This window comes from Cnephaeus nilssonii (genome assembly GCF_951640355.1).
Source record: "Cnephaeus nilssonii genome assembly, chromosome: 19".
In the NCBI taxonomy this organism is placed as follows: Eukaryota; Metazoa; Chordata; class Mammalia; order Chiroptera; family Vespertilionidae; genus Cnephaeus; species Cnephaeus nilssonii.
In genome coordinates, this window is record NC_137090.1 from 33,011,179 (window position 1) to 33,038,536 (window position 27,358).

Consider the following 27,358-nt stretch of genomic DNA (forward strand, 5'->3'; position numbering starts at 1 on the left):
GGCTGGTTGGGGGTGGGGCTGTGGGTGGTTGGCTGCCAGCTCCAACCCCTGGTTGAACTCCCGGTCAAAATCCTGGTCAAGGGGACAATTTTCATATTACCTTTTATTATATAGGACTATAGGCCCGGTGCACAAAATATATGCATGGGTGAGATTCCTTGGCCTGTCTGGTGATCAGGTCCTATTGGGGCTGTCTCGCCCAGTCCCAATTGGGGCCAGGCTGGCCAGGGCCTGCCAGCCGGCTGCCAGACAGGGCCTGAGGGATCAGGGGAGGAACCGTGGGAGATTTGCCGGCCCAGGGGAGGGACCGGGAGAGGTTGGCTGTGGGAGTGCACTGACCACCAGGGGTCAGCTCCTGTGTTGAGTGTCTGCCCCATGGTGGTCAGTGCGCATCATAGCACCTGGTCGACTGGTCGTTCAGTTGTAATGGTCGCTTAGGCTTTTATATATATAGATGCTCAAAGTCACTGGTCATCAGAAAGATGCAAATTAAAACAACAATGAGGTATCACCTTACACCTGTCAGAATGGCTACCATCATCAACAAATTAACAAATGACAAGTGCTGGCAAGGATGTGGAGAAAAGGGAACCCTAGTACACTGCTGGTGGGAATGGAGACTGGTGCAACCATTATGGAAAACAGTATAGAATTTTCTCAAAATATTAAATATGGAACTGCCATTTGACCCAGTGATCCAACTCCTAGGAATATATTCTAAGAAACCTAAAAACAATCAGAAAGAATGTATGCACCTCTATGTTCATAGCAGCACAATTTACAATAGCTAAGATCTGGAAATCGCCCAAGTGCCCATCAGTAGATGAGTGGATAAAAAAGCTGTGGTATGGTTACACCATGGAATGCTATGCAGCAGTTAAAAAAAAAAAGAATCTCGTACCCTTTGAGACAGCATGGAGGGACTTGGAATATATCATGCTAAGTGAAATTAGTCACACAGTGAAAGACAAATATCACATGATTGCACTCATATGTGGAATCTAAGTAACAAAATAAACTGATGAACAAGAATAGATCCAGAGACATGGAAGCATAGATCAGAGTGTGGAATCTCAGAGGGAAGGCAGGGGAGGGTGGGTGGGTGGGAAGTAATCAACCAAAGACCATATATGCATAATCCATGGACACTGACACTAGGGATCTAAATGCCTGGGGTGGGGTGGAGGGGAGGCAGTCAGACATCCCTCTTACAATCCTGGACCGCTGGCTCATAATCGCTGACCTGCCTGCCTGTGTGTTGCCCCTAACTGCCCCCCCCTGCCGTCCTGATCGCCCTAACTGCTCCCCCCGCCAGCCTGGTCGCCCCTCACGGCCTGCTGTTCAGTCATTTGGTCGTCCCTCACTAACCCCCCTGCCGGCCTGATTGCCCCACGCAGCCTGCTTGTTCAGTCGTTTGGTCATCCCTCACTAACCCCCCTGCCGGCCTGGTTGCCCCATGCAGCCTGCTTGTTCAGTCATTTGGTCATTCCTCACTAACCCTCCTGCCGGCCTGGTCATAGGCAGCCATCTTATGAGGGTGTGAGGGTTAATTTGCATATTACCTCTTTATTATATAGGATTGTTGGGGTTTCTTTTTGAGGCTATGTAAGTTCTAAAATTGACTGTAGTGATGGTTGCATATATCTGAATATACTAAAAGCTACTGAATTGTACACATTAACCTTTTGCACTCGGATGTCGAGTGTGACTCGACACGGTTAGCATTAGAATAAAGGAACCGAGAAAAAAGCAAGCGAGTGCAAATGTTACTTCAGCAGAAACAAATGGTCACTGATGTCCTTCACCCTGGGAAGGCTACAGTACCTAAGACAGAAATTTGGGAAAAACTAGCCAAAATGTATAAGACCACACCAGATGTCATTTTTGTGTTTGGATTCATAACCCGTTTTGGTGGTGGCAAAACTACTGGCTTTGGCATGATTTAGAATTCCTTGGATTACACAAATAAAAATGAACCCAAACATAGATGCTTGCAAGACATGACCTGTATGAGAAGACAACCTCAAGAAAATAGACAGGAGTGCAAGAACAGAATGAAGAGTCAGTGGGACTGCAAAGGCCAATGTTGGTGCTAGCAAAAAGTGAGCTGGAGATTGGACAACAGAAGGAGTAAAGATTATTTAGGGACTTTATCTGTAGTGATTGTGCAAATTTTATATGAAATGATTAATAAAGAACTTTTTTAAAAAAATAAAGGGTCTTACAGATAGATAACCAGATAACATTTTAGGAAAATAAATTGATATTCAAACAGGACTTAGATGGATAGACACACTTCACCCTTTATAATAAGTGGTGCAAGTTTCCATTAACCACTCCACTTGTCATTGAAATTATAATGTTGGTAATTGTTCCCAGGATCCACTTAACAGAGTGTCTTTTTTTTTTTCTATCAACTCTATTTAGGTATCCTATATAATAAAAGGCTAATATGCAAATAGGCCAAATGGCAGAACGACTGGTCGCTATGACATGCACTGACCACCAGGGGCAGACGCTTAATGCAGGAGCTGCCCCTTGGTGGTCAGTGCGCTCCCACAGAAGCCCTGAGCCAGGCTCACGGCTGGCAAGCGCAGCAGCGGTGGCGGGAGCCTCTCCCGCCTCCACAGCAGCGCTAAGGTTGTCTGACTGCCAGCTTAGGCCTCCTCCCCATGGGAACCATCAGCCAGACATCCCTCGAGGGCTCCTGGACTGTGAGAGGGCGCAGGCTGTGCTGAGGGGACCCCCCCTCCCCAGTGCACAAATTTCGTGAACCGGGCCTCTAGTGTACTATAATCACAGAAATGCAATTTCTGTGGCGGGGATTGGGCCTAAGCCGGCAGTCAGACATCCCTCTCGCAGTGTGGGACCCCTTGCTTCTTACCACCCGCCTGCAGCGGAGGCGGGAGAGGCTCCCGCCACCGCCACTGCGCTTACCAGCTGTGAGCCTGGCTTCTGGCTGAGCGGCACTCCCCCTGTAGCGGGGGAGCACACTGACCACCAGGGGGCAGCGCCGGCATTGAGCATCTGCCCCCTGATGGTCAGTGCGTGTCATCATAGTGACTGGTCGTTCAGCCAGCTGTCTGGTCAATTTGCATAATAGGGTTTTATTATATAGGATTTTATCCAAATGAAAGTTTCTTTTAATGTCCTGTAATATTTGGCTTTAAAGTTTTATTTAGAATTTTTAGTCTATATTTAAAAATGAAATTGGTACCCAACTTTCTATTTTGTGCTGTTTGTTAAGTTTTAGTTATTGAATTATACTGGCTTCATAAAACTAATAGCATAGCTTTCCTCTCCCCTTTCTCCCCTGCTTATGTCCTGGAAAGTTTCCCTGGTAAAACTGTTTTCCACTCAAAACTATTTTAACTATAATTCATTGGTATTTTTTTCAGTCTGCCACTATTGTTTGTTTTGTTTACATTTTCTTTAGATCAGTTTTGGTAATTTATTCTTAACTAGAAAATTGTCCATTTCATTGAGATTTCAAAATTTATTAGCATAGACTTGTATATACTAGTCTTGTTTTGTCTCTTTGTTTATAGTTCTGTTCACATTTCTATATTTTTCCTCATAACTAGATTACTCAAAGATAAACCTGCTTTTTTTCTTTCTAAAGTATCAGCTATTTAATACATTTTTGTTACATAGTTATTATTTATTAATGATCTTTAAAAAACAAATGTTTATGTCCTTTTTGACATGATAGTTTATAAATGTTCTTATTCTCAGAAAAATGATTGCCCAGATTTAATCTGTTAATGTACAATGGTTCTTTGTTTTCTTAGGCACGAGATGTGCGTACCAATGAAGTGGTGGCTATCAAAAAAATGTCTTATAGTGGAAAGCAGTCTACTGAGGTAGGTGGTGAAATATATACATTTGTACTGGTATGTTAGAGAAAAGCATGCTATTTTTAATTAGGAGTAGGTGGCAATTTCTTCCAAAAAGTATAACATACATAAAGAAAAGTGTACAGATATTAAGTGTATATCTCAGTGAATTTTCTTTCATAAACTGAATGTACCCATTTAACTTGGACCTAGAACCATTACTGGCATCCCAAAAGCCTCCCAACTTGTGGCCCCTGCTTTCAGTTTTTTAAACTGTTACTTAATATATTATTCTATCTTTGTCATCGAGGGATTATCAGTTTCTAAAATAGTAAACTAGAATAAGATGTATTTCACAGTAAATATATTGGATACAATTTTTTAATGGTTTAGAGATTAACTGCAGCTTTAAACAAACTTGAAATAACAGGCAGTATAGATGTAGTCTGAAAAACAGGTGGTGTGTAATAATCTAAAAAAATAAAATATAAAATTATTGATACCACATTGAGTATACGTTAGTTCACTAATATTCTGATTAGTTCTTTTGACATTATATTTATTTAATTGCATAAATTTATTTTATAAAATGTAGGATGTGTCAGTCTTTAATTTAAAATTTTTTAAAATTATTGCAAAATACACAAAATTTATCAGTAAGCCATTCTTAAGTGTTCAGTGGCATTAAGGATAGTCATATTGCTGTCTAAATACCACCACCATTTATCTCCAGAAAACTTTTCATTTCATCTTGCAAAATTGAAGCTCTTTACTTATTACATAACTAGTGGCCCGGTGCATGAAATTCATGCACGGGGGGGGGGGTGTCCCTCAGCCCGGCCTGCACCCTCTCCAATCTGGGACCCCTCAGGGGATAACTGGCAGTTGGACATCCCTCTCACAATCTAGAATTGCTGGCTCCTAACTGCTTGCCTGCCTGCCTGATTGCCCCTAACTTCTTCTGCCTGCCAGCCCGATTGTCCCTAACTGCTCCCCTGCTGGCTTGATTGCCCCTAACCACCTCTGCCTCGGCCCCGCATCTGGGACCCAGGATTCCCTCCTCCAGCTGACCACAGGCACCTGGGATCCGGGCTTCCCTCCCTCTGGTCAGCCATAGGTGCCCAGGCTGGCTGCAGCCGCAGGGGATGGTGGGCAGGTGGCTTTGCCTGGGCTGCAGCCGCAAGTGCTGGCGCCCGGGACCGCAGGGTGGGAGGCTTCTCTGTCTCCCGGGCCACAGCCAGCAGCAGGTACTGGTGCCCGGGACTGCAGGGTGGGCGGCTTCTCCGTCTACCAGGCTGTAGCCAGCCGCGGGTGCTGACGCCTGAACTGTAGGCGGGCGGCTTCTCTGTCTTCCCTGGGATGCAGTGTGGGCGACTTCTCCAGCTGTCTGCGGCCTGGGATCATGAGGCAGGTGGCTTTTTCGTCTCCCTGGCCGCACCCAGCCTCAGGCACTGGGGCCCGGTTTCTCCATCTCCCCTAGAACGTGGGGCAGGCAGACATGAGGCTTCTGCTGCTATCTGCGGCCTGGGATCAGGGGGCAGGCCGCTTCTTCGTCTCCCGGGCTGCAGCCAGCCTCAGGCGCTGTGGCCCGGTTTCTCCGTCTCCGCCAGGACATGGGGCAGGTGAACATGAGGCTTCTGCTGCTGGCTGTGGCCTGGGATCACGGGGGTTATTGTGAATGATGCTGCTATGAACATGGGTATGCAAATATTTCTTTGAGTTCCTGCTTTTCAGTACTTTTGGGTATGTGCTCAGAGGTAGAATTTCTGAATCAGTCTTTAATTTTTAATGATTTTGGTTTTCTACCTTTTCTGAATCTTTTCATTTTATGCTAAATCTTGTTTTTGTGATCATACTCTGGGTACAATGACACTATCATGATTATTTTGGTGTTCCATCATTTCGATTCCTAAAAATTCCTAAAACTCCAAAAAAAACACACACCCACTTCCATTTCTTACAAGTTTACTCTAACTTTAGAACTAGCTTTCACAGGAAGACTTGTGCTATGTTGGCATCTGATTAGTCACACCTAGAACAAAAAGTTTCATTTAGGACATCATTTTTTTATGTCCGATATTAGTGTCCTTTATAAAAGTTTTTTGTTTTTTTCACATTGAAGAATACAGGTGTTTTGTTTTGAGAGTTTGCCTCCCAGAGCATTCAAATTTGAAAGTTGAAGCCCATGAAACTCTTTCTGAATTTTGCATCTTATATCTTAAAATATTGTGCAGCTATTTTGCTGTATTTTGTTGAGGACTTGTTAAATAACATAGGAGATATATGATCTTAAATTCTAGTACAAAATATTTCTTAAAATTTTCTATTATGCTAGTTTCTCTGACTTTAGAAATATGATCCAAGTTGGGGGTAAAGCTTTTAAAAATTAAAACAAGAACAAAAAATAGATTCCTGCTTCCCAATCCTACACCTACTAAGTCTGTAGACCAAAGAACCTGGTTGGGTCCTTAGAGTTCCCTGATTGCTTCTTAAGAGTTACTTTGTTTAGAATATGGCCTAAGTATATTGTTATGGTCAATGGTTTATCTATATTGCTGGGTAGGTGTTAATGAAGAATGCTCTTAGTAAAATATGTAGGAAAATGTTTTCATACTGTTTGTTGTTTTCTGTGAACTTTTCTATATAACAAATAATTGTTCACTAGCATTTTAGAAAGCAATGTGCATTTATGAATTTGTCTCAGAGTAATGACTTCATTTGAGTTTAAAAAAACAAACAAAATCTTAACATTTGGTAGAAGATATAAACCAGAAACACGATAGGTAAAGTTTATGGTATGTAGATTATGTCAGTAAAGCTGCAGATAAGAAAAGGGAAGTTGAATTTTGAAGAAAAATAACTAATTATGGTACATAGTTTTCACCACTGTGTGGTGTGTGGTTGTAAAATATTAATAAGACTCATTGATGATAAATTTTATCAAACATTTGTCCTACCTTGAATAAAATAAATTTATAAATTATGTAATTGATTATAAACTATGAAAGTAATTCCTCTTAAATGGATTATTTTGACATTTAATTTAAATATTACAACTAAGGCAAAGCTGTATGCTCTCATTAACCCTTAATCTAGTAATTACTTTTTTCTTCTATACCGTATTTTCTGGCGTATAAAACGACTTTTTAACCCAGGAAAATCTCAAAAGTCAGGGGTCTTATACGCCGGAAAATACGGTATTTGGGTTTTAAGCAATCTGATATACATTGTCAGAGATTTTTCCAACCTACCGTATTTTCCGGCACATAAGACCCCTGACTTTTTAGAAGATTGTCCTGGGTTAAAAAGTCATCTTATACGCCGGAAAGTATGGTACATTTCTAAGGAAAAGCAGCTGTTCATAATTCTTTCCTTTATTCCCTTTTTTCTCCCCATAGAAATGGCAGGATATTATTAAAGAAGTCAAGTTTCTACAAAGAATAAAACATCCCAACAGTATAGAATATAAAGGCTGCTATTTACGTGAGCACACAGCATGGGTAGGTATCTGCTCTCCCCTTGCCTTAATTTTATTTGGTTTGGACATATAATTAATTAAATTAAGAATGTCTTGCCCTGGCTGGTGTCTTTTAGTGGTTAGAGCCTCAGCCCGCATACCTAAGGGTCTTGGATTCCATTACTGGTCAAGGGCGGCACATATACCTGGGTTGCATTCCCTGTCCTGGTCGGGGCATGTGCGGGAGGCAGCCAATCGATGTGTCTCTCTCACTCAGTGTTTCTTTCCCAAACTCCTTCCCTCTCTCCCTTCTACTCTCTCTAAAAATCAATGGAAAAACATACCGTTGGGTGAGGATTAACCAAAAAAATTAAAGAATGTCTCAAAATTGTCCTGTGAAGCTTGCAAAAACACCTTGAAATGTTATTTCATACTGAGAAAGGAAGAGTAGCTTTTCCTAGAACTCCTTTCCCTAGGAAATAAGAACTTTTGCAAGTTCACTATAGAGATTTAGCTGGCCTTTATATGCATGGTAAAATGTTCTCTGAAAATTTTTTAGTAGTTTGTCAGACTACTAAATGGTTTCTCAAACATTGTAAAAATTCTATTACTAAAGGATGAAGTTATATCTTTTTGACATGATGTATTATAATCTATTTAATCACAAAGTACTTGGTGAAGTCTTGGTGAATCCTGGTGAAATTTGAATTAATTGTGATTACTTGGCTGAGTAATACTAAAGGTAGAGGATTGAGACACTTTATTACATGAAGTTGAGTTGAGATTAATTTTACCCTGTTGTTACCACTGAGGTGATAATGTAGTAATCCCATAATGGTATAGGCATAATAACTATCTTAAGAAAAGGGCTAAATTTTCATTAAACAGGAATGATCCTTTATTTTGAATAATTAATAAGTCAGAGCTATTATCATTCTAGTGGATTGAAGTTAGATTTGTAATGTTTGCTGCATTTTTATCCAGTTTTATTTCGGTGATGGCTGTGGTAGTACTCCTAAACTTGAGGCTGTTGTTAAAGAAAAAGTAGTGACATTGGGCTGGTTACTTCTCTGTCTCTCAAGTTTTTCCATCTGTAAAACATGGAAATAATAAGGCCTAACTCATAAAGTGGTTGTGAGGATTAAATAAATTAATATGTATAAAATACCTGGCATATTAGGAGGTGCTCTGTGTTTGCTTTAAATGAAAAATTTAAACTGTAACCCTAAATCTGGCCAGTGTGGCGCAATAGTTGAGCACTGACCCATCAGCCAGGAGGTTATTGATTTGATTCCCAGTCATGTCTGGGCACATGTCTGAGATGTGGGCTCAATACCCATTGGGGGGCGTGCAGGAGGCCAGCCGATCAATGATTTTCTTTCATCATTGATGTTTCTTTATCTCCCTTCCTCTCTCTAAAATCAGTAAAAACGTACATTCTTAAAAAGTTTAAAAATAAACTGTAACCTAAGCTTTGTACATATAGTCCCAGAGGACAGTTTTCTGTTTCCTAACAATCATTATTACTACTCTAGGTTAATAGTAACAGAATATGTATCTTCTTTTATAATTTTAGTTGGTAATTATGTATGAAATACACATCTTGTCATTGACTTAACCTTATAAATACATTTAACAAATTGCTAACTACATAAATATTTTTTAAGGTAAATAATGACTAGAGTTTGTTTTTTTGATCTCCTTGGTGAATTTATTTTATCTCAAATAGAATCTTTTTAATAATATATTTTAATGCTTTTATAATTTTTCTTCCCATATAGCTTGTAATGGAATATTGTTTAGGATCTGCTTCAGATTTACTGGAAGGTAGGTTTCCTTTGATTATTAAGAAAAAAAAAGTATTAGCAAAATAAAATAAGAATTCAGTAAGAGCCTTCTTAAATAACATAAAAACTTCAAAACAGTGAAAACCTTAATCTTTTCTAGAATCTCAGCATGGTATACACCATCCTCATTTAATGTTATCTATAATAATAAAAGCATAATATGCTAATTAGACCAAACATCCTTCCGGGCGTCCTTTCAGATGAAGCCGGGGCTGCAAGGGAAGCCCGGGTCCCAGGTGCCAGAGGGAAGCCGGTGCTGGCAGCCAGGGGAAGGAAGGCCTACTCTTGTATGAATTTCATGCATCGGGCCTCTAGTATAGAATAAAATAGGTGAATTTTCTCTCATTTTGCTTCAATGAGCATTTTCTGCATTCTTTGCCATTCAGCTTGATCTGTTCCTCTGTTCAGAATGAAAATATCTGAGAATAAAAGGAAAACTTCTCTTTTGTTACTTTTGTTATTATCCTATCTAATAAAGAGGGAATGTGCTAATTGACCATCACACTCTCACAAAGATGGTGGCACCCACACACAGTAAGGGGAATATGCTAATTGACTGCTACACCCTCAAAGATGGTGGCACCCACAGCCACAAGATGGCGGCGCCTAGTCCCCTCAGCCCCACCAGGCAGCAGGCGCGCGGCATGGCCAGGCCCACACCCAGGCAGGTCCTGCCTCCAGAGTCCCTCAGCCCTCCAGTGCATGAATTTTCAGGCACCATGCCTCTAGTCACCAAATAATCATTAAATGTTGTTAGCTTTGAGGAATGTTGGTTGTAACCTCTACTTTAACAGCAAGGCACAATTGGTACTAGTTATAACATTCAATAGCCTTGTATTACTAGTATATCTTGGGAAGCAAATCCCTTGTTGCTAAATGTTAAGTGTTTTTAAATTGCTCTCTATATATCAGATATGTATATTATTTTAAAAATGTTCTCTATAATAATTATTTTTAAATTCTTACTTTAAGTTCACAAAAAGCCATTACAAGAAGTGGAAATAGCAGCAATTACACATGGTGCTCTCCAGGGATTAGCCTACTTGCATTCGCATACTATGATCCATAGGTAAGTACATTGAAAATTGTCGTGTATTAATAAGCAAATGGTTTGTTGCTTTTATCAACCCTGGAACTCATTAACCCTGAAATTTTCATTGGTTAAAGCATTTCAGAATCTTATAAACTCATAATTTTTAGATTGTCCATGCCTTAAAAAGAACGTACTAGTACACTTGATCTCTTTGTTTAGGATAATTTTATCTTTTCTGCACATGCTGCTGGGCTTTCTGAAGGATGTGTACTTGATAGATTTGAGGTAGCAATTTAATTACAGAATTATTTAATTTGCAAAATGGAAAAGGCCATTAGGAATTGTGTAGTCTTTTTTAATTTTACAAATGAAGAAACTGATGCCCTAATTTGTTACTAATTTCTCCAAGTTTAAAAAGCTTATGTAGATTAAAGTAGAACTAAACCTAGATCTTTTTCTTCCTGGTAACTGATAATGCTAGATTTGTTCCATTGATTCTATAACAGGGATATATAAAAGTTACTTAAGCCCGGCCAGTGTAGTTCAGTGGTTGAACATGAATCTATGAACCAGGAGGTCACAGTTTAATTCCTGGTCAGGGCACATGCCCGGGTTGCGGGCTCGATCCCCAGTAGGGGCATGCAGGAGGCAGCCAATCAATTATTCTCTCCCATCATTGATGTTTCTGTTTCTCTCTCCCTTCCTCTCTGAAATCAATAAAAGTATATATATTTTTTAAAGCTACTTAAGCCCTAGCTGGTTTAGCTCAATGGATAGAGCATCGGCCTGTGGACCAAAGGGTCCTGGGTTCCATTCCTGTCAAGGACCCTGGTCAGGACATGTGAAGGAGGCAACCAATCGATGTGTTTCTCTCACATCAATGTTTCTGTCTTTCCCTCTCTCTTCCACTTTCTCTAAAAAATCAATGGAAAAATATTCTTGGGTGAGGATAAACAAAAATAAAATCCTACCTAATAAAATGGTAATATGTAAATTACCATCACTCCGCTATGCCCACGACTGGGCCAGCGGGAGGCGCAGGGGGCGGGACTTGGGGTGGCCGGGGTAGCCGATTGGGCCAGCAGGACGCTGAGCTCGCGCTGCCGCTGGCGACGCAAGCTCAGCGTCTGCGCCATGGCTGTGCTGTGGCACAGAAGGGGCCTCTGGGGCAGCGAGCTCACGTCCCGCCACAGACCATCAAAAGCGGGGGAGCTGGGTGCCTGTCTGCTCCGGCACCAGGCCTTTCAGAAGCCTCCGGCTCGGCGGACAGGCACCCAGCTCCCCCGCCATCGAAAGCGAAAGCGTGTAGGGGACCCTACATGTGCATGATTCAATCATGCACTGGGCCTCTAGTAAATAAATAAATGGCTACTTAAGACTCTTTATGCTTTTGAGTATTAATCCGTGGTAATCCATGGTGATAGATAGTAACTTTAAACCATTTTATAATGCATATTTAACATTGGTATTGGTTTTGCCTGGTTTAGAAGGAAATTAACATTTTTTTATTTTATATGTGAATCAGGCAATGCATATTAAACTATGTAGTAGAGTCATTGTGAGTTAATGGGTTGTCAGTTTTTTAGATGAAAATAGAGAAACCCACATGCTAGTAAGTATACGAAAGAGATAAAATTAGAACCTAAGATCTTCTTAACTTCAAAGCATCTCTCCTTTTTAATTTTTTAATATATGTTTATTGATTTCAGAGAGGCAGGGAGAGAGAGAAAAATAGGAAGCGAGAGAGAGAATCATTGATTGGCTGCCTCTTGCACGCCCCACACTGGGAATTGAGTCTGCAACCTAGGCATGTGCCCTGATAGGGAATCAAACTAACCTGGTTCATAGGTTGCTGCTCAACCACTGAGCCACCGCGGACGGGCACCTCTCCATTTTTAAAAAACAAGTGGAAAGACAATAGATTTAGTATTATATCCATCACAATACTATAGTAAGAATTGACAAGTGTTGGAAATAAAGTTTTTCTTTTCTTGAATGGTTAAGTGTATATTATGGCATCCATTGGACATAAAATCCTATTATATAAATATCCATAATTTTCTTAGTTTGTGTGGAGAGTATGTTTGCTGATTTAGAAAAGTAAGCTTGAAAGTAAATTTGAGCCGAAACCGGTTTGGCTCAGTGGATAGAGCGTCGGCCTGCGGACTCGGGGGTCTCAGGTTATATTCCGGTCAAGGGCGTGTACCTTGGTTGCGGGCACATCCCCAGTGGGGTGTGTGCAGGAGGCAGCTGATCGATGTTTCTCTCTCATCGATGTTTCTAACTCTCTATCCCTCTCTCTTCCTCTCTGTAAAAAATCAATAAAATATATATTTTTAAAAAAAGTAAATTTGAAATCATTGATAGTATATTTTCCTTATACATCAGTTTTCATTTCATATTAAGTTTAAATGGATTATGCTAAGCTTTGTAAATGATATGAATAATCCCTTTGTAGAAATTGGGGGCATATTTGCAGCAACATGGATGGATGTAGAGCAGGGGTGGGGAATGTCTGACCCATTGGCTGTCTTAGGTCCATGAAATCATTTGGTCTGGCCTTGCCAAGGCATTAGGGGTCAATTAATTAAATGTTTGACCAAATTTAGCAGGCTAATTTTTAAGTTGATAATTTTGTATGGCCCTCAAATGATGTTATAAATATCGAAATGGCCCTTGGCAGAAAAAGGGTTCCCTACCTCTGGTCTAGAGGGTACTATGCTAAGTGATATAAGTTAAGCAGAGAAAGAAATACTGTATAGTTTCACTTATATGTGGAATCTAAAACAGAAACCGATCATTGGGATGATTACCAGAAGGGAGTGGGTGGGAGGATGGCTGAAAAGGGGAAAAGGATATAATCAATAATATTGTGATAAGTTTGCACAGTGACTGATGATTACTAAAGTTAGTCGGGTGATCACGTTATAAGGTATAAAAATGTCAAATCACTATATTGTACACCTGAAACTAATAAACCAATATAAGATTGTATACCACTATACTTAAATTTAAAATTTTTTTAAGTTAAATAATGAACAATTGGGCATGATATTTTAATTGGGCATAGTATTTTACATTAAGTGGGGTACTCCGAAATCTTATATTTATGAAGAAATGGCCAGCTAATTAAATTCTACTTTTAAAACCATTATTTGTACAAGTAAATAGGAACTCAAATATAGATTATATGCTCCAGTTTGTCTACCTTTTGTTTTTACTGCTATTTTGTCTTCTTTTAGAAAATTGTTCCTATATATTTATATGAATTTTATATTTTTTTGTTTTCTAATTTAGATCTTAATCCTTACTATTCCAATTGAAAGAGTATCCTAGAACTTATTTTTACTTTTTCTTCCCTACTTTACAAATTTTTGTTTGAATTTTATTGTTTTCAACATAATCTAATGAAAGAAAAAGAAATAATTTTCTGTGTTCCTTAAACCCAGAGATATCAAAGCAGGAAATATTCTTCTGACAGAACCAGGCCAGGTGAAACTTGCTGACTTTGGATCTGCTTCCATGGCATCTCCTGCCAATTCTTTTGTGGGAACGCCATATTGGTAAGACTAATCCTATCTGATATTGATTCTCATAATTTAAATAAATAATGTGTGGTTGTACTTTTTTCAGATGTCTTTTTCCTGGAAATGTAATGCTATTTTGAATGTTTTAACTTTAAGCATTATAGTTAGTTTCAAATATAGATTTGGAGTGCTACCCTTGCATCTCCTATTTTTACTCATGGTCCACGTTTTCTTTCGTATTGTTATCTGCCTCATATGTTGGGTGTGGAAGTGAAAAAATTTCAATAAAAATTGAAGTGGGGAGTAGATAGGAATGGTAAGTGGAAAATTTTGTTTTCTTTAGGTTTATATTTACTATATATCAGTGATCTTCAGACTAAGATACCTCAAGACTGCTAGCTAATTTGGAGTTTTGGGTGTTGTTTTTTATATGTTATAGAGAATTTAAAATACACATAAAAGTCAACAAGAGTGCCCTGGCCGGGTAGCTCAGTTGGTTAGAGCATCGTCCCCATGTGCGAGGGTGTGGGTTCTATCCTCAGGGCACATACCAATGAATGCATAAATAAATGGAAAAATAAACTGATGTTTCCCTCTCCAATCAATCAACAATAAAAGAAATTTAAAGTCAAGAAAGGTATAATAAATCCTCACATACCACTCACCCCAACAACATTATCCCATGGCCATTCCCAACCTATGTATTCACTCCTCCCCCTTCTTCTCCACCCCTCAGTTATTTTGAAGCAAATTCTAGACAACATGTAATTTTAACCATAAATAATTCAGTATTAATGTCAGCAAGTTTGAAGGGAATAATTTTCAACGTCTATCCATATGTGTCCTATTTCTGAGTGTATGCAGAGAGTGTTGTCTTAGGTCCACTACATCTTTTTTCCCATGGTAGCTCATTTGGAGTTTTGGGTGTTATTTTTTCAAATCTCCTTTCAAATCTCCTTTCTTCCACTTCATAAAAGAAAGGCTTCTTGCCCATTCTGAAAATTATAATGATGCATTGCCCTGAGATATAAAAGCTTCAAAGCAACACCAGAGGGACAATTTCAGAATATAATCTGTAAGAAACATTGAAGAATCAGGACACAAACTCTTGGTAAGGCCTGGTGCCTTTTTTATCATCTCTTTTCTCGTTTCTTTATTCCTTCCTTTTTTTTTCCTCCCCAGTTATCTTCTCTCCCTTCTTTTTTTTTTTTTCTAATTGTAGAATTCATAACCGAGATGGTTGTCATGGGGACACATTAACATGTTATTTGTATTGAAAAATGAAGTCAGATTTTTTCTGACAGATGATTCTGATTCGACTGATTGATAGCATGAACACTGGCTTTGCTAATTAAGTTATATGGTAGTGGTTTTGATAAATTGAATGAGCTAATTCTGCAGCTCCAAGTTTTAAATACCTTTAAAGCAGATATACAATATACTGTATGTGTGTATGCTGCGAATTATATCTTTTGCAAATATTAAATTATTAAAATTTAGGTATAAACTCAAATGTGCCAGGGTATACTAGTTGTTATAATTTCACTGGAGGTAAATGAATAAAAAAAATTTGAAGACCACTGTTCCAGAAGACCAGAAATTTTTTATGTGGACCCTAGTTTAGATAGAGCCTCCCTCCCCTATATAAAACAAAGGTTCTGTGAGCAAATAATATTTCTTAATGGTTCTCTTTAGAAATTAATGGTGAATATTAGATATTTTAAAAGCCCCGAAGTTCTCAATTTAAAAAAATTAATTGTTTACTTTTGTTTAAACTTATTAATTTCCCAAACTTACTTCAACATCTTAAAGAACACATTGGAAACACCCAATTATTGATGATTGAAAATTTACTTTATTTACATATTTGTTAATTTGGGTTTTTTTAGTTTTTCTTCATATTTGTTCATTTGTATGTAGTGTATTTGGAACACAGGAACTAGGCAATATTTACATGTCTTTGCATGAGCGCACACACAGGGGTTCCTGGTGACAAACTCATTAAAGAAGTTGGCGAGTGTTTTTAAGTGTCTGTCTGTGCTTAACTCCAAATGCAAATGAAGTGTAAGGTTAAAGTACCATAAAAAATGTTAGACTCTTAAAAAAAATGTTAGACTCAAGTTGAAGATATGAGTTAATGTTTCATTTTATAACCAAGATACCTATAAGATTGATAATTGATTGTTTCAGTTGTGAGTCTCCCTAGACACTTTTTAAAATTTTTTATTGATTTCAGAGGGAGGAAGGGATAGAAACATCAATGATGAGAGAATCATTGATTGGCTGCCTCCTTCATGCTCCCTACTGGGGATTGAGCCTGCAACCCCAAATCAAACCAGGACCTCCTGTTTCGTGGGTCAACTCTCAACCACTGAGCAACACCAGCCAGGCTAAGACACTTTTATCACAGAACACTATTTTTATTTGAAAGAAAGAGTGACAGACTATGGTAATTAGTGTTGGTTATTATGGCAAATAGTTTCTTAAATAAATGGAGTGAGCTTGTAACTTCAAGGAAGATAATTGCCGGTATTCATTTCCTCTTTCGAGCAAAAGTTAGATGTTTGTAATGGGATCCTGAGACCACCACTGGCCTAAAGGATATACAATATTAGAATCTGCAAGCTTGAACAGATGCAGAATATAACCCCGCTCTCTGGCATCCTTCCTTTAGGATGCTGTTATATAATCATGACAGATGGTAAAAATAAGTCTTACACTATCTGTGCAATGGTAACTGTTTACCTTACAACCTGTAATGCATTCATTTCCCATTATAAAAATTCTTATATCTAGATATATTGCCTGCACAGGTGTTCTCCATGTAGATAGTCATTATATTTTAATGAATAGTATAAATTTTTTTTAACTTTAAATGACGTTTTATGTTTTAGGATGGCCCCAGAAGTAATTTTAGCCATGGATGAAGGACAGTATGATGGCAAAGTAGATGTATGGTCTCTTGGAATAACATGTATTGAACTAGGTAAGCATTCTTTTTTATTACTGTGTAGTAAGATTTAATCAATGTCTTACCTCAATTTCTGTACCAAATTATAGGTTTGGTTTTTATTTTGTCAGTTACTAAAGGAAGCAATAAATTAAAGTTTTCATTTTGGTGACCAGTTATTTTTATATGTATTAGGTTAGGTATATTATATTTGCCCTGTTAAATTAGATCTAAAAAAATTTTCACTATGGGTCAAAGTATCTATGTCTAATATTAATGAGTATTTGTTAAACACCTGGACTATGTCTATACTTACTAGATTTACCATGTATAGCAGATCTCTAAAGCATTCATGAATTACTTACCTCTACCTAAGATACTTATGACTTTAAGTTAGGTATGATAATTAGAAGTCAGGCTGTATGTCATATTGTATGTAGTATTTTGATTTTGTGCACACATTTTATTCTGTTGCCCATGAATGGAACTGTGCTTAAGGCAGTAGACTATCATAACTTTTTACTAACATTCTCACTATAAGTAAACTAGGTGGGTAATTGAACTGTCACTGTAATCAAAGATGATGAACATCTTCTTGCTCTTGATTCCCCAAGCTACCCGCTCTCCCACCCCCTGCCACCCCACATTAGCCCAATATCCTTTCCTTTTTTTCTTCTTACAGGAGTATTCTATTAAACTTTATTTAAACGTGGGAAATATGCCGAAACCGGTTTGGCTCAGTGGATAGAGTGTCGGCCTGCGGACTCAGGGGTCCTAGGTTCGATTCCGGTCAGGGGCATGTGCCTTGGTTGTGGGCACATCCCCAGTGGGGGGTGTGCAAGAGGCAGCTGGTCGATGTTTCTCTCTCATCGATGTTTCTAACTCTCTATCCTTCTCTCTTCCTCTCTGTAAAAAATCAATAAAATATATATTTTTTAAAAAAGTGGGAAATATTGGGAATATTTACTTCAACACTTCTAGTAGTAATCAAGGATTGAAAAGAACATGTTAATAGTAAAATCCATATGTAATTTTGATAAATCATTATCAACCTGGGTTTGTTAGTAGTTTTCTAAAACAAGTAATAGGGAAATTGAGATAAAAATAAAAGTAAAGATTGCTTATCATTACACAGTAGATGAATATTATAATTTCCAATACAACCAGACTGTTTCTACCTTGCAGTCTTAATATTTTTCCAAAATACTATTTTTGCTTGTATTGGAATTCCTATATTAACGATTGCCTTCAGGCTTTATATCATTTTTAAGTTTGACAACATTAGTAAACTGAGGTTTGGAGACTATACTATCATAATGCCATTTTCTTCTGATCTTTTGGTCTGAATTTGAGTTTTATAAAATGTTTCTTCCATTTGAAATTATCTTTTTTTTTTAACATATGTCAATAGTGGAATGATCCACCCTTTTTACTTGCAAAGGATGAAAAGAAAACTACTATATTTTTCAAGGACATTTGCAAAGAGGTTTTTTTTTACCTTAAGACGAAACTGAATAAAAGTAAATGTCCAGCCTGGCTGGTGAGAACGTCAACCCAGTAACCAAGGGGTCATTGGTTCCATTCCAGTCAGGGCACATACCTGGGTTGCCGGCTCAATCCCCAGTAAGGGGACATGCAGGAGGCAGCCAATTAATGATTCTCTCTCATCTTTGATGTTTCTATCTCTAAAAATCAAGAAAAACATTTTTTTTAAATGTTAGACCATTTAAAAATTTACTCTTATAAGTTATCATAGAAACAAGTTATTTCATTCATTCAAATGTCTTCAGTAACTGTCCCCTTCCTAAATTATTTAGCTGGTGAACCATGATAACCCAGAATGGAGTATCACGAGTCATCTGATTAAAAGAGAGAGATCCCACAGACCAATATCCTGGTTTGGGAAAACAGAACCTAGTGAGGGTATCCATGCAAGTGGGCAGTCAGGTTTGGAGGATCAGAGCCCTAGTGGGCATTCATACCTAGAGGTGGCTCAGTTTGGTCTATCAGAGTCCAAGTAGGTAGAGGAAGTTACAGTATGGAGAGCAATATATTGTACGATATCAGAGGACATCAATTCAACACACAGTGCCTCATCAAAAAGGACTTTCCTTATGAGGAGAGCCTCACTGTAGTTTGGATGGGATATCAGAAACTGAGTGGACTCAGTTGTTTGATTATCATCCTATGCACCAAAGGGTCGCCGGTTCCATTCCAGCTCAGGACACATACCGAGGCTGCGTGTTTGATCCCCGGTTGGGGTGAGTGCATGCAGGAGGCAACCAATCAATGTTTCTCACATTGATGTCTCTCCCTCCCTCCCTCACTCTCCCTCTCGCTCTCTCTCTCTCTAGAATCAATAAAAAGAAAACATGTTTTAAAAAAGAAAAAAACTGAGTGGGTGAAGAGGACATTTACACTGTAGAGTGACTTGGTATGGGGTTTCAAAGCTTCAGCAGGGAAAGGGGGACATCTGCTCACAAGAAAGGGCAGTGGGAACAAGAGACTGGTTACATACAGGGGGAATTTATCAAATAAAATATATTAAGAATAATCAGAGCAAGGTTTTTCATTGTCAGAGAAAGTTATTACATATAATGGAGAAAAAGCTCCAATAAATATTATGGTATTGGATTGGATTTGAGATACTGTAGTGAACACAATTGTTTTCAATAGACATATAAGTGATTAATGTGCATGTATGTATATAATTATAGGGTGTCCCCCAAAAATGTATACACACACTTTGAATAATTATAAAGGCAGTGTTTATTAAAATACATTTCATTTTCAAAATTGAGCCATCAGCTGTTAAAATGTATATACATATTTTTGGGACACCCTGTATATTGGTGTACATGTATGTGTTCCCTAACTTTATCCACTGAAAAGATCTAAGAGTAGTGACAACTCAGTAGCAATGAGCACATCTATTGCCATAGCTCTTCAAGAGAAACAATTGATCCAGTGTCTGAAATAGGGAAAATACCAGATGAACCTGGAACATCTTAGTGTCTTAAATTTTACTTTAAGACATGACCTTAACAATTCTAAAAATACAAGACTTTTGAATGTCCTTCTATGAGTTTGTCTTATGATTAAATTTAGGTTATACATCTTTGGCAGGAACACCACAGAACTAGATATTAAAATTTAAGACACATGTCTAGTGTCTTAAATTTTACTTTAAGACTCTAGAGAAAGAAGAGCAAATTCAGCCCAAAATAAGCAGAAGAAAGAATAGAATAGGTCAAAGCAAAAATCAAATAGAAAACAAATACAATAGAAAAAATAAATCAGAAACTAGTTTTTCAAGATAATTGATAAACCTCTAGCCAGATTTATCAGGCAAAAAAGAAAGAAGACACAAATTACCAATATCAGGTGTGAGAAGTGACTTCACTACAGATTTCACAGGCATTAAAAGGACTCGAAGGATATAGTACGAATAATCTTATGTTAATAAATTTAACAACTGAGATAAAATAGACAATTTCCTTGAAGGACACGAGTGATCAAAGCTCACTTTTGGTACAGAGGACATTATTTGACATTTGATTGAAACTTGAATGGGGATTGAGGATTAGATGAAAGTCATGTATCAGCATTAATGGCCTGATTTAATGGAGGTATTATTGTTCTTTAGGAGGGTGTTCTTGTTTTAAAGTATTTAGGAATGGTAGAGGATCAATTCAGCAATTTAATCTAAATTGATTTACTTGAACATGTTTTTTTAACTCAACTTGCAATTTTTTTGCTAAGTTTGAAATTACTTAAAAAAAAACTTGAACAATATTTGTAAGAACAATAACAAGTTTTCTTTCTCTTACAGCGGAAAGAAAGCCTCCTTTATTTAATATGAATGCAATGAGTGCCTTATATCACATAGCCCAAAATGAATCCCCTACACTACAGTCTAATGAATGGTGAGTATTGCTAAGCGATATATTACTCAACATTTTATAAATTAAATGCATTCTTGTAATGTTATCAAAATGATTTCATTTCAATTAGGTAAAATGTATTTCTATCTGAAGAGAGATGAAAATAGGCTTATTTCTGTAACAGTAGTCTAATTAATCTGTCATTGCTTTGGAGTATGTTATTTTTATTGGCTTATTAAGAGACATTATCGTGTATGCTATTAACTTGTTTAATTCCCTCAGTGAACCTGTGTTAAATAAACTCTTCACAAAGATAAATAAAATAAAATAGGTTTATTTTACCCCTATAGCATGTTTATCCTTTATTATGTCTGCTTTTCATAGCATATGCATCTCAGTGATGCTAGATGGAAGCAAAAAATATTGCTTTTTACAAAAATTTATATTTTATATTTTCTTTGAACTTTAGAAATATATATTACCCTGATTATATAATAAATAACACAATTTAAACATTAATATTTTATAACTAAAATATGTAGATTGCCATGCCATACCTATAGTGATATTTTGTTGGAGAATGGTTTATAATTTATATGGTATAAAAAACATTAAGTTCATTTATGTAAAGAAGTTTATGTAGAACTGATTGATAGTTTAGAAACTAGAATTTTTATTAGTGATAGAAAATTTTAGTGGGAAATTGATTCTTCAGGTGTATCTAGCATTTGAAAAATTATAGGAGAAACTCTAATCCTATATAATAAAGAGGTAACATGCTAATTAGACCAGATGGCTGAATGACCTTCCGGAACAACCTTCCTGACAATCCTCCGAAACCACCTTCCTGACGACCTTCTGGGCAGGGGGCAGGGCCGAGGCAGCAGCGGCTGTGAGGGCCTACTCTTGCACAATTTTCGTGCATCGGACCTCTAGTATATTTAATAAATACTTTAAAATTCACAAGTAGATGTATAAATTAGCGATACTTTATTTTTTAAAGATTACATAATTAAGGCACATAAATTAGAGACATATAGAAGGAATCTTTTGGCACAGAGTTTAGTATTATGGTACATATAAATAATAAATATATTGAACACAGACTTAGATTCTTTGGGGATTCAAAAAAAAATCTTGCACAAGGAACATAAAATGTTATTTGATATTTTAAGACAAATGATGAATTATTACTGCCTTGCTCACTGAACTCTTATCATAACATGCTATAATAATACGTTGCAGACTTCTAATGTTTTTAAAAATAACTTAATTTGTTTAATGGAAATTTTATCCATTTGTTCAGGGATATCAAATAGGTATATACAAAATGCTCCCTCTAAAGCTAAGAGTATGCTATATAGGAGATAATCCAAGAAGCAAACAAGGGAGAGATGGCTTAGAGAAGAGAGAAAACAAATTGAGAAGGATGTCATTTTAGATTTGAATGCTAAGAAGAAAAAAATTGACTTCCTTAATTTAGAATGAGTTGTGTTATTATGTGAGAGCAAGATTTTTAAATAATCTGTGCAAGTTTATCTTTGAAAAATGGTAAAGGTTCACTGGTTGCTTTAGATGGTTTTCATAGATTTATATGAAATACAATAGTATGTATCGCGTTTGCTTTCTTTTATAATTTTTTCCATCTCCCCTCCCACCAGTAGGCACATACCTTGATTTGTGAATCTGTTTTTTTAAAGGAAATAGCAATATGTTCACTTGATACTTTCCTTTACAATAGGTCTGATTATTTTCGCAACTTTGTAGATTCTTGTCTCCAGAAAATCCCTCAAGATCGCCCTACATCAGAGGAACTTTTAAAGGTCAGTTTATACTCTTAAATCGGTTTTCTATCCCTAAGAAATTATTTTTTAAAATGTGCTTTATTCCTCTTTGATTCTGAATCAGTATTAAGTATGCTCTACCAGCCCTAGCCAGTTTGGCTCAATGGATAGAGCGCTGGCCTGCTGACCAAAGGGTCCCAGGGTTGATTCCCGTCCAGGGCACATACCTTGGTTGCAGGCTCCTCCCCAGCCTGGGCCATGGTCAGGGCACCTGCAGGAGGCAACCAATCAATGTATTTCTTTCACATCGATATTTTTCTCTGTCTTTCCCTCTCCCACTCTCTATAATCAATGGAAAAATAGCCTCGGATTAAAAAATAATAAAAAAATAAATGTTTTAAAAAAAAGAATGCTCTACCATTTTTACTAGAATATTGTTGGTAAGTTTTCTCAGATGCTAAGTTTTTCATTTGTTTTTGTTTTTTTTCCAAAATTGCTTAACTGGTTTTACTGTCGCTGAATACAATATATAGTCAAATATTCAAAATAGTAATAAATGGCTACATTTTTATATATGCAAGAATATATTCATGAGTTATAAATTTTAGTTTATATGGAATAATGTTATATTTCAGTTGGCAAAACATAGTTTAATTTTAATATAATTTTATTATATCTATAATATTTTATATATTGATCTGTCCTATATTAAAATACCGTATTTTCCAGCGTATAAGACGACTGGGCGTATAAGATTTTCCTGGGTTAAAAAGTCATCTTATACGCCGGAAAATACGGTAGTCCGATATATCTAATCCATTATATCTAATCCCATCAATATAATCCAATATACCGTATATTCTGGCATATAAAATGACTTTTTAACCCAGGAAAATCTTGTACGCCCAGTTGTCTTATACGCCGGAAAGTACAGTAATATGAAAGAAAATGGTGTGATATATTTATGTAAATATTGTGGGAGAAGAGAGATTTCAAGAGAACCTTAAAAATGGTTATCGTTTTTGTTTCCTTTCTGGAAATATCTTTTTCTAACTTAATGAAAGTATTTTTTAAATTATTTAAATTCTATTCAGTTTTCAATAGATTAGTTGCTTAATTTAAACACATTGGTATCCTTTATATTCTCAAAAAATTATTTCATTTGTAGGCTTACCATCTTCTTAATAACAGTAGTAGTATTGTTGAAATTAATATACGTACTAAAACATCTAGTTAAGACATTATTAGTAAATAGGATTTGTGTCTATCTCTATATGATCCTAAGGAATCTTGTTGATTTTCTTTCTTTTTTTTTTTTAATATATTTTATTGATTTTCCACAGAGAGGAAGGGAGAGGGATAGAGAGTTAGAAACATCGATGAGAGAGAAACATTGACCAGCTGCCTCCTGCACACCCCCCACCGGGGATGTGCCCGCAACCAATGTACATGCCCTTGACCGGAATCGAACCTGGGACCCTTGAGTCCGCAGGCCAACGCTCTATCCACTGAGCCAAACCGGTTTCGGCTCTTGTTGATTTTCACTACAAGATATAAGTAGACTTTCATTACATGAATGTTTTAGAATTTCAAAGAGGTTCAGCTTATTTTCACTGAACAGCAGTTAAAGATACAAAGAAAACCTTCATATATATATTCAGTAGTATTGTTTGCAACCATAGTATGTTGAAGAGCAATAAAGTTTCAGTAATGAAAGCCTGAATAAATAGGTACTCATTGCAGCAACAAAATGTTCAGTATACCTAGAAATTATGTTAGTGAAAAATAAGCAAGATCTATATGTAGAAAATTATTAAACTTAGAAATATATTATTTTTTTATAAGAAGACTGAATATTGGCCCCAGCACCTGACTCAGTTGGTTGGAGTATTCATTGCCCCATGCACCAGAAGGGTTGCAGGTTCAATTCCTGGTTGGGGCACATGCTGAGGCTGCAGTTTTGATCCCCAGTCAGGGTGTGTATGGGAGGCAACTGATCAATGTTTCTACCTCCCTTCCTCTCTCTAAAATCAATAAATATGTCCTCAGGTGAGGATTAAATAATAATAATCCTATCCTATCTAATAAAGAGGGAATATGCTAATTGACCATCACTCCGTCACAAAGATGGCTGCACCCACAGCTGAGGCCAAGTTCCCATAAGGAGCCTTAACCAGCAATCAGCAGGGACCTGAGGCTACACTCTTCCCCCACCCCCGTGGGGCTTGACAGGGGACCTCAGGCCGTGTCCCCCACCCAGCAAGGCTTGACAGGGGATCTCAGGTTGCGCCCCACCCGGCAGGGCTTGACAGGGGACCTCAGGCTGCTCCCCCGACCTGGCGGGGCTTGACAGGGGACTTCAGGCCACGCCCCCCACCCGGCAGGGCTTGACAGGGGACCTCAAGGTGCGCTTCCCGTCCTGGTGCTGGGCTAGAGGACCTCAGGCTGCTCCCCCCACCCCAGCGCTAGGCCGGGGGACCTCAGGCCGTGCCCCCCACCTGGCAAGGCTTGACAAGGGGACCTCAGGCCGTGCCCCCCACCCAGTGGGGCTTGACGGGGGACCTCAAGGTGCGCTTCCCATCCTGGTGCTGGGCTAGGGGACCTCAGGCTGCTCCCCCCGCCGCAGCACCAAGCCGGGGGACCTCAGGCTGCATCCCCCCCACCAGGTGGGGCTTGAGAGGGGACCTGAGGCTGCGTCCCCCTGCCTGACTGGGCTTGACAGGGGACCTCAAGATGCACCCCCAATGCTGGGTCGGGGGAACTCAGGCCACGCTCCCGCCCAGCAGGGCTTGACGGGGGACCTGAGGCTGTGCCCCCCTGCTGGTAGGGCTTGACGGGGGACCTGAGGCTGCGCCCCCCTCCCGGTGCTGGGCCGGGGGACCTGAGGCTGTGCCCCCCCGCCTGGCGGGGCTTGACGGGGGACCTCAGGCCATGCCCCCCACCTGGCGGGGCTTGACTGGGGACCTGAGGCTATGCCCCCTGCCCAACAGGGCTTGACAAGGGTGGGACTGGCCAGGTCTGGATCTAGTCCATTTGCGGGGGGGGGGGGGGGCTGGGGCTGGGTCTCACATGATTTTGAGGTGCATGTGGGTGGGCAGGGACTTGACTCTGGGTCCCGTGGTGAGCCCCAGACTGTTGACAGGAGGAAGGTTTTCATATACATTTTACTAATTTTCTTTCATCTCTGACACTTCTATTATAGAGAAAGGGCAAATAGCAATATTAAATCATTTCTTCTAATTAATCCCCTTTTAATGTGCACGAATTTCGTGCACCGGGTCACTAGTAATTCTATATAATAAAAGCCTAATATGCTAATTGTCCCCTCGGGCGGTCGCTTGACCGGGAGACCAGGAGTTCGACCACTCACTATGATGTGCGCTGGCCACCAGGAGGCGGCACGAAACATGGCGGGCGTCGGCGACACACTGTGACTTCTGGCCGGCTACCTGGGGGCAGGGGTGACGGGGACGGAGGTGCGTTGAGAATGCGGGGTGTCTGCCAAACTCACTCACTCCCCCTGCTACCAGGGCTTGCGTGCTAGGGAAGCCCCCGCTCTCAGGTGCCAGGCACCCGCGAAGAGCCCACCCTGCTCCCTCATGGCCTCTTCAGGGTGAGCCGGGCCACAGCCGCTGGGACCGCAGGTGCCGGTCGGGCTCCCCGTGGGTTCGTACAGGAGCCGGTCTGGAGAGAGAGTGCTACCCATCCGGCTTCCGTGCAGTGCCGCTGGGTGGCCCAGAGGCCCACGCTGCACCCTGGCCCGTGGCATTTGGCCGCACTCACCACATCTCCACATGGGGATTCAGGCACAGTGACTCAGGCGGAGCGGGGCGAGCCGGGGCCTGGGGACTCAGGTGCTGCCCAGGGCCCAGAGGTCACCTGGGACCTGCCCTTCCATGCCCGATGCTTGTACTTCGATCGCCGGCCAAGCCTAGGGACCACACCCCTGCACTAATTTCGTGCACCGAGCCTCAAGTAATAATAATCCTATATAATAAAAGCATAGTATGCAAATTGTCCCCTCTACTAGAGTTCTTCCAGGAGTTCTACCAGGGGGCAGGGTGGCCGGGGGAAAGGAGGGAGGCCCCAGCCAGCAGCCTCTAGGGACCCTACCAGTGCAAGAATTTCGTGCACTGGACCTCTAGTAATAATAATAATAGAAGAAGACTTTATATTGTAGATAGTGGTACATACCAAGAAACTTAAGGCTCAGGAAAAAGGAAGAATGTTACTGCCTTCTTACACTTGCCTAAGGATAAACTCTTTTGACAAAAATCTAACCCACCAGGGTCAAATATTTGGTATTTGGAGAATAGATCCCAACTACAAGTAGTATTCATTTACCTTTATTGAATTTTGAGTGTATTGGCACAGCCTTATTGGAAAGTATCTATCAAGTGCTTCTTTTTCTTTGGCCTAATTACATTTCTGTCACAGTCCATCATAAAGAGAAAAAAAAAAGAAAAAAGTTTTTTTAATGTATGAAGCTATTTATCTCAAATAAAAATTGGAAATAACCATCCAGAATTAGGATAATGCTTAAATAATTTCGGCATAAACGTTTGATGAAATGTTCTGTAGACATGTTTATGAGTTGAAATAACATAATACTGATGACAAAGAAAGTAGAATAAAATATATAGTTAACAACTCTGCATAATGAAGAAATAAATTGAACAAAGAAGGTAAAGGTGTTATATAAGAATTGAAGAGCATCTCATTAACTCAGGGTAGAAGGAATCTTTCTGCAATCTATATGCTAACTATGTATTCACAAAATAAAATCTATACATAGAAAATTTCTGAAAAGAAATACACCATCACTGGGATATAAAGTACAGCATAGAGAATGTAATCAATAATATTATAGTAATTATGTATGATGCCAGGTGGGTACTAGACTTATTGGGAGGATCACTTCATAAGTTTTTAAAATAACCACTATGCTGTACACCTGAAACTAATATAATATTGAATATAACTGTAATTAAAAAAATGAAAGAAAAGAAAGATACCAAAATGTAACAGTGGTACTTCTAA

The 27,358-nt window shown here is 38.8% G+C and overlaps 1 protein-coding gene across 2 annotated transcripts in view; it reads left to right on the plus strand.

The window, feature by feature from the left end:
* The window catches only part of TAOK1 (TAO kinase 1), a 134,111-nt gene that overhangs the window by 60,470 nt on the left and 46,283 nt on the right, over positions 1–27,358 (plus strand). The window contains exons 3-10 of one of the 2 annotated variants that reach the window (XM_079798868.1): positions 3,792–3,863; positions 7,235–7,336; positions 9,075–9,120; positions 10,113–10,209; positions 13,623–13,736; positions 16,595–16,686; positions 20,483–20,576; positions 22,276–22,357. In XM_079798868.1, the coding sequence (XP_079654994.1) occupies positions 3,792–3,863; positions 7,235–7,336; positions 9,075–9,120; positions 10,113–10,209; positions 13,623–13,736; positions 16,595–16,686; positions 20,483–20,576; positions 22,276–22,357 (699 nt within the window). Of the gene's footprint in view, positions 1–3,791; positions 3,864–7,234; positions 7,337–9,074; positions 9,121–10,112; positions 10,210–13,622; positions 13,737–16,594; positions 16,687–20,482; positions 20,577–22,275; positions 22,358–27,358 lie in introns of those variants that run through there. The other variant, XM_079798869.1, reaches the window with a different exon arrangement.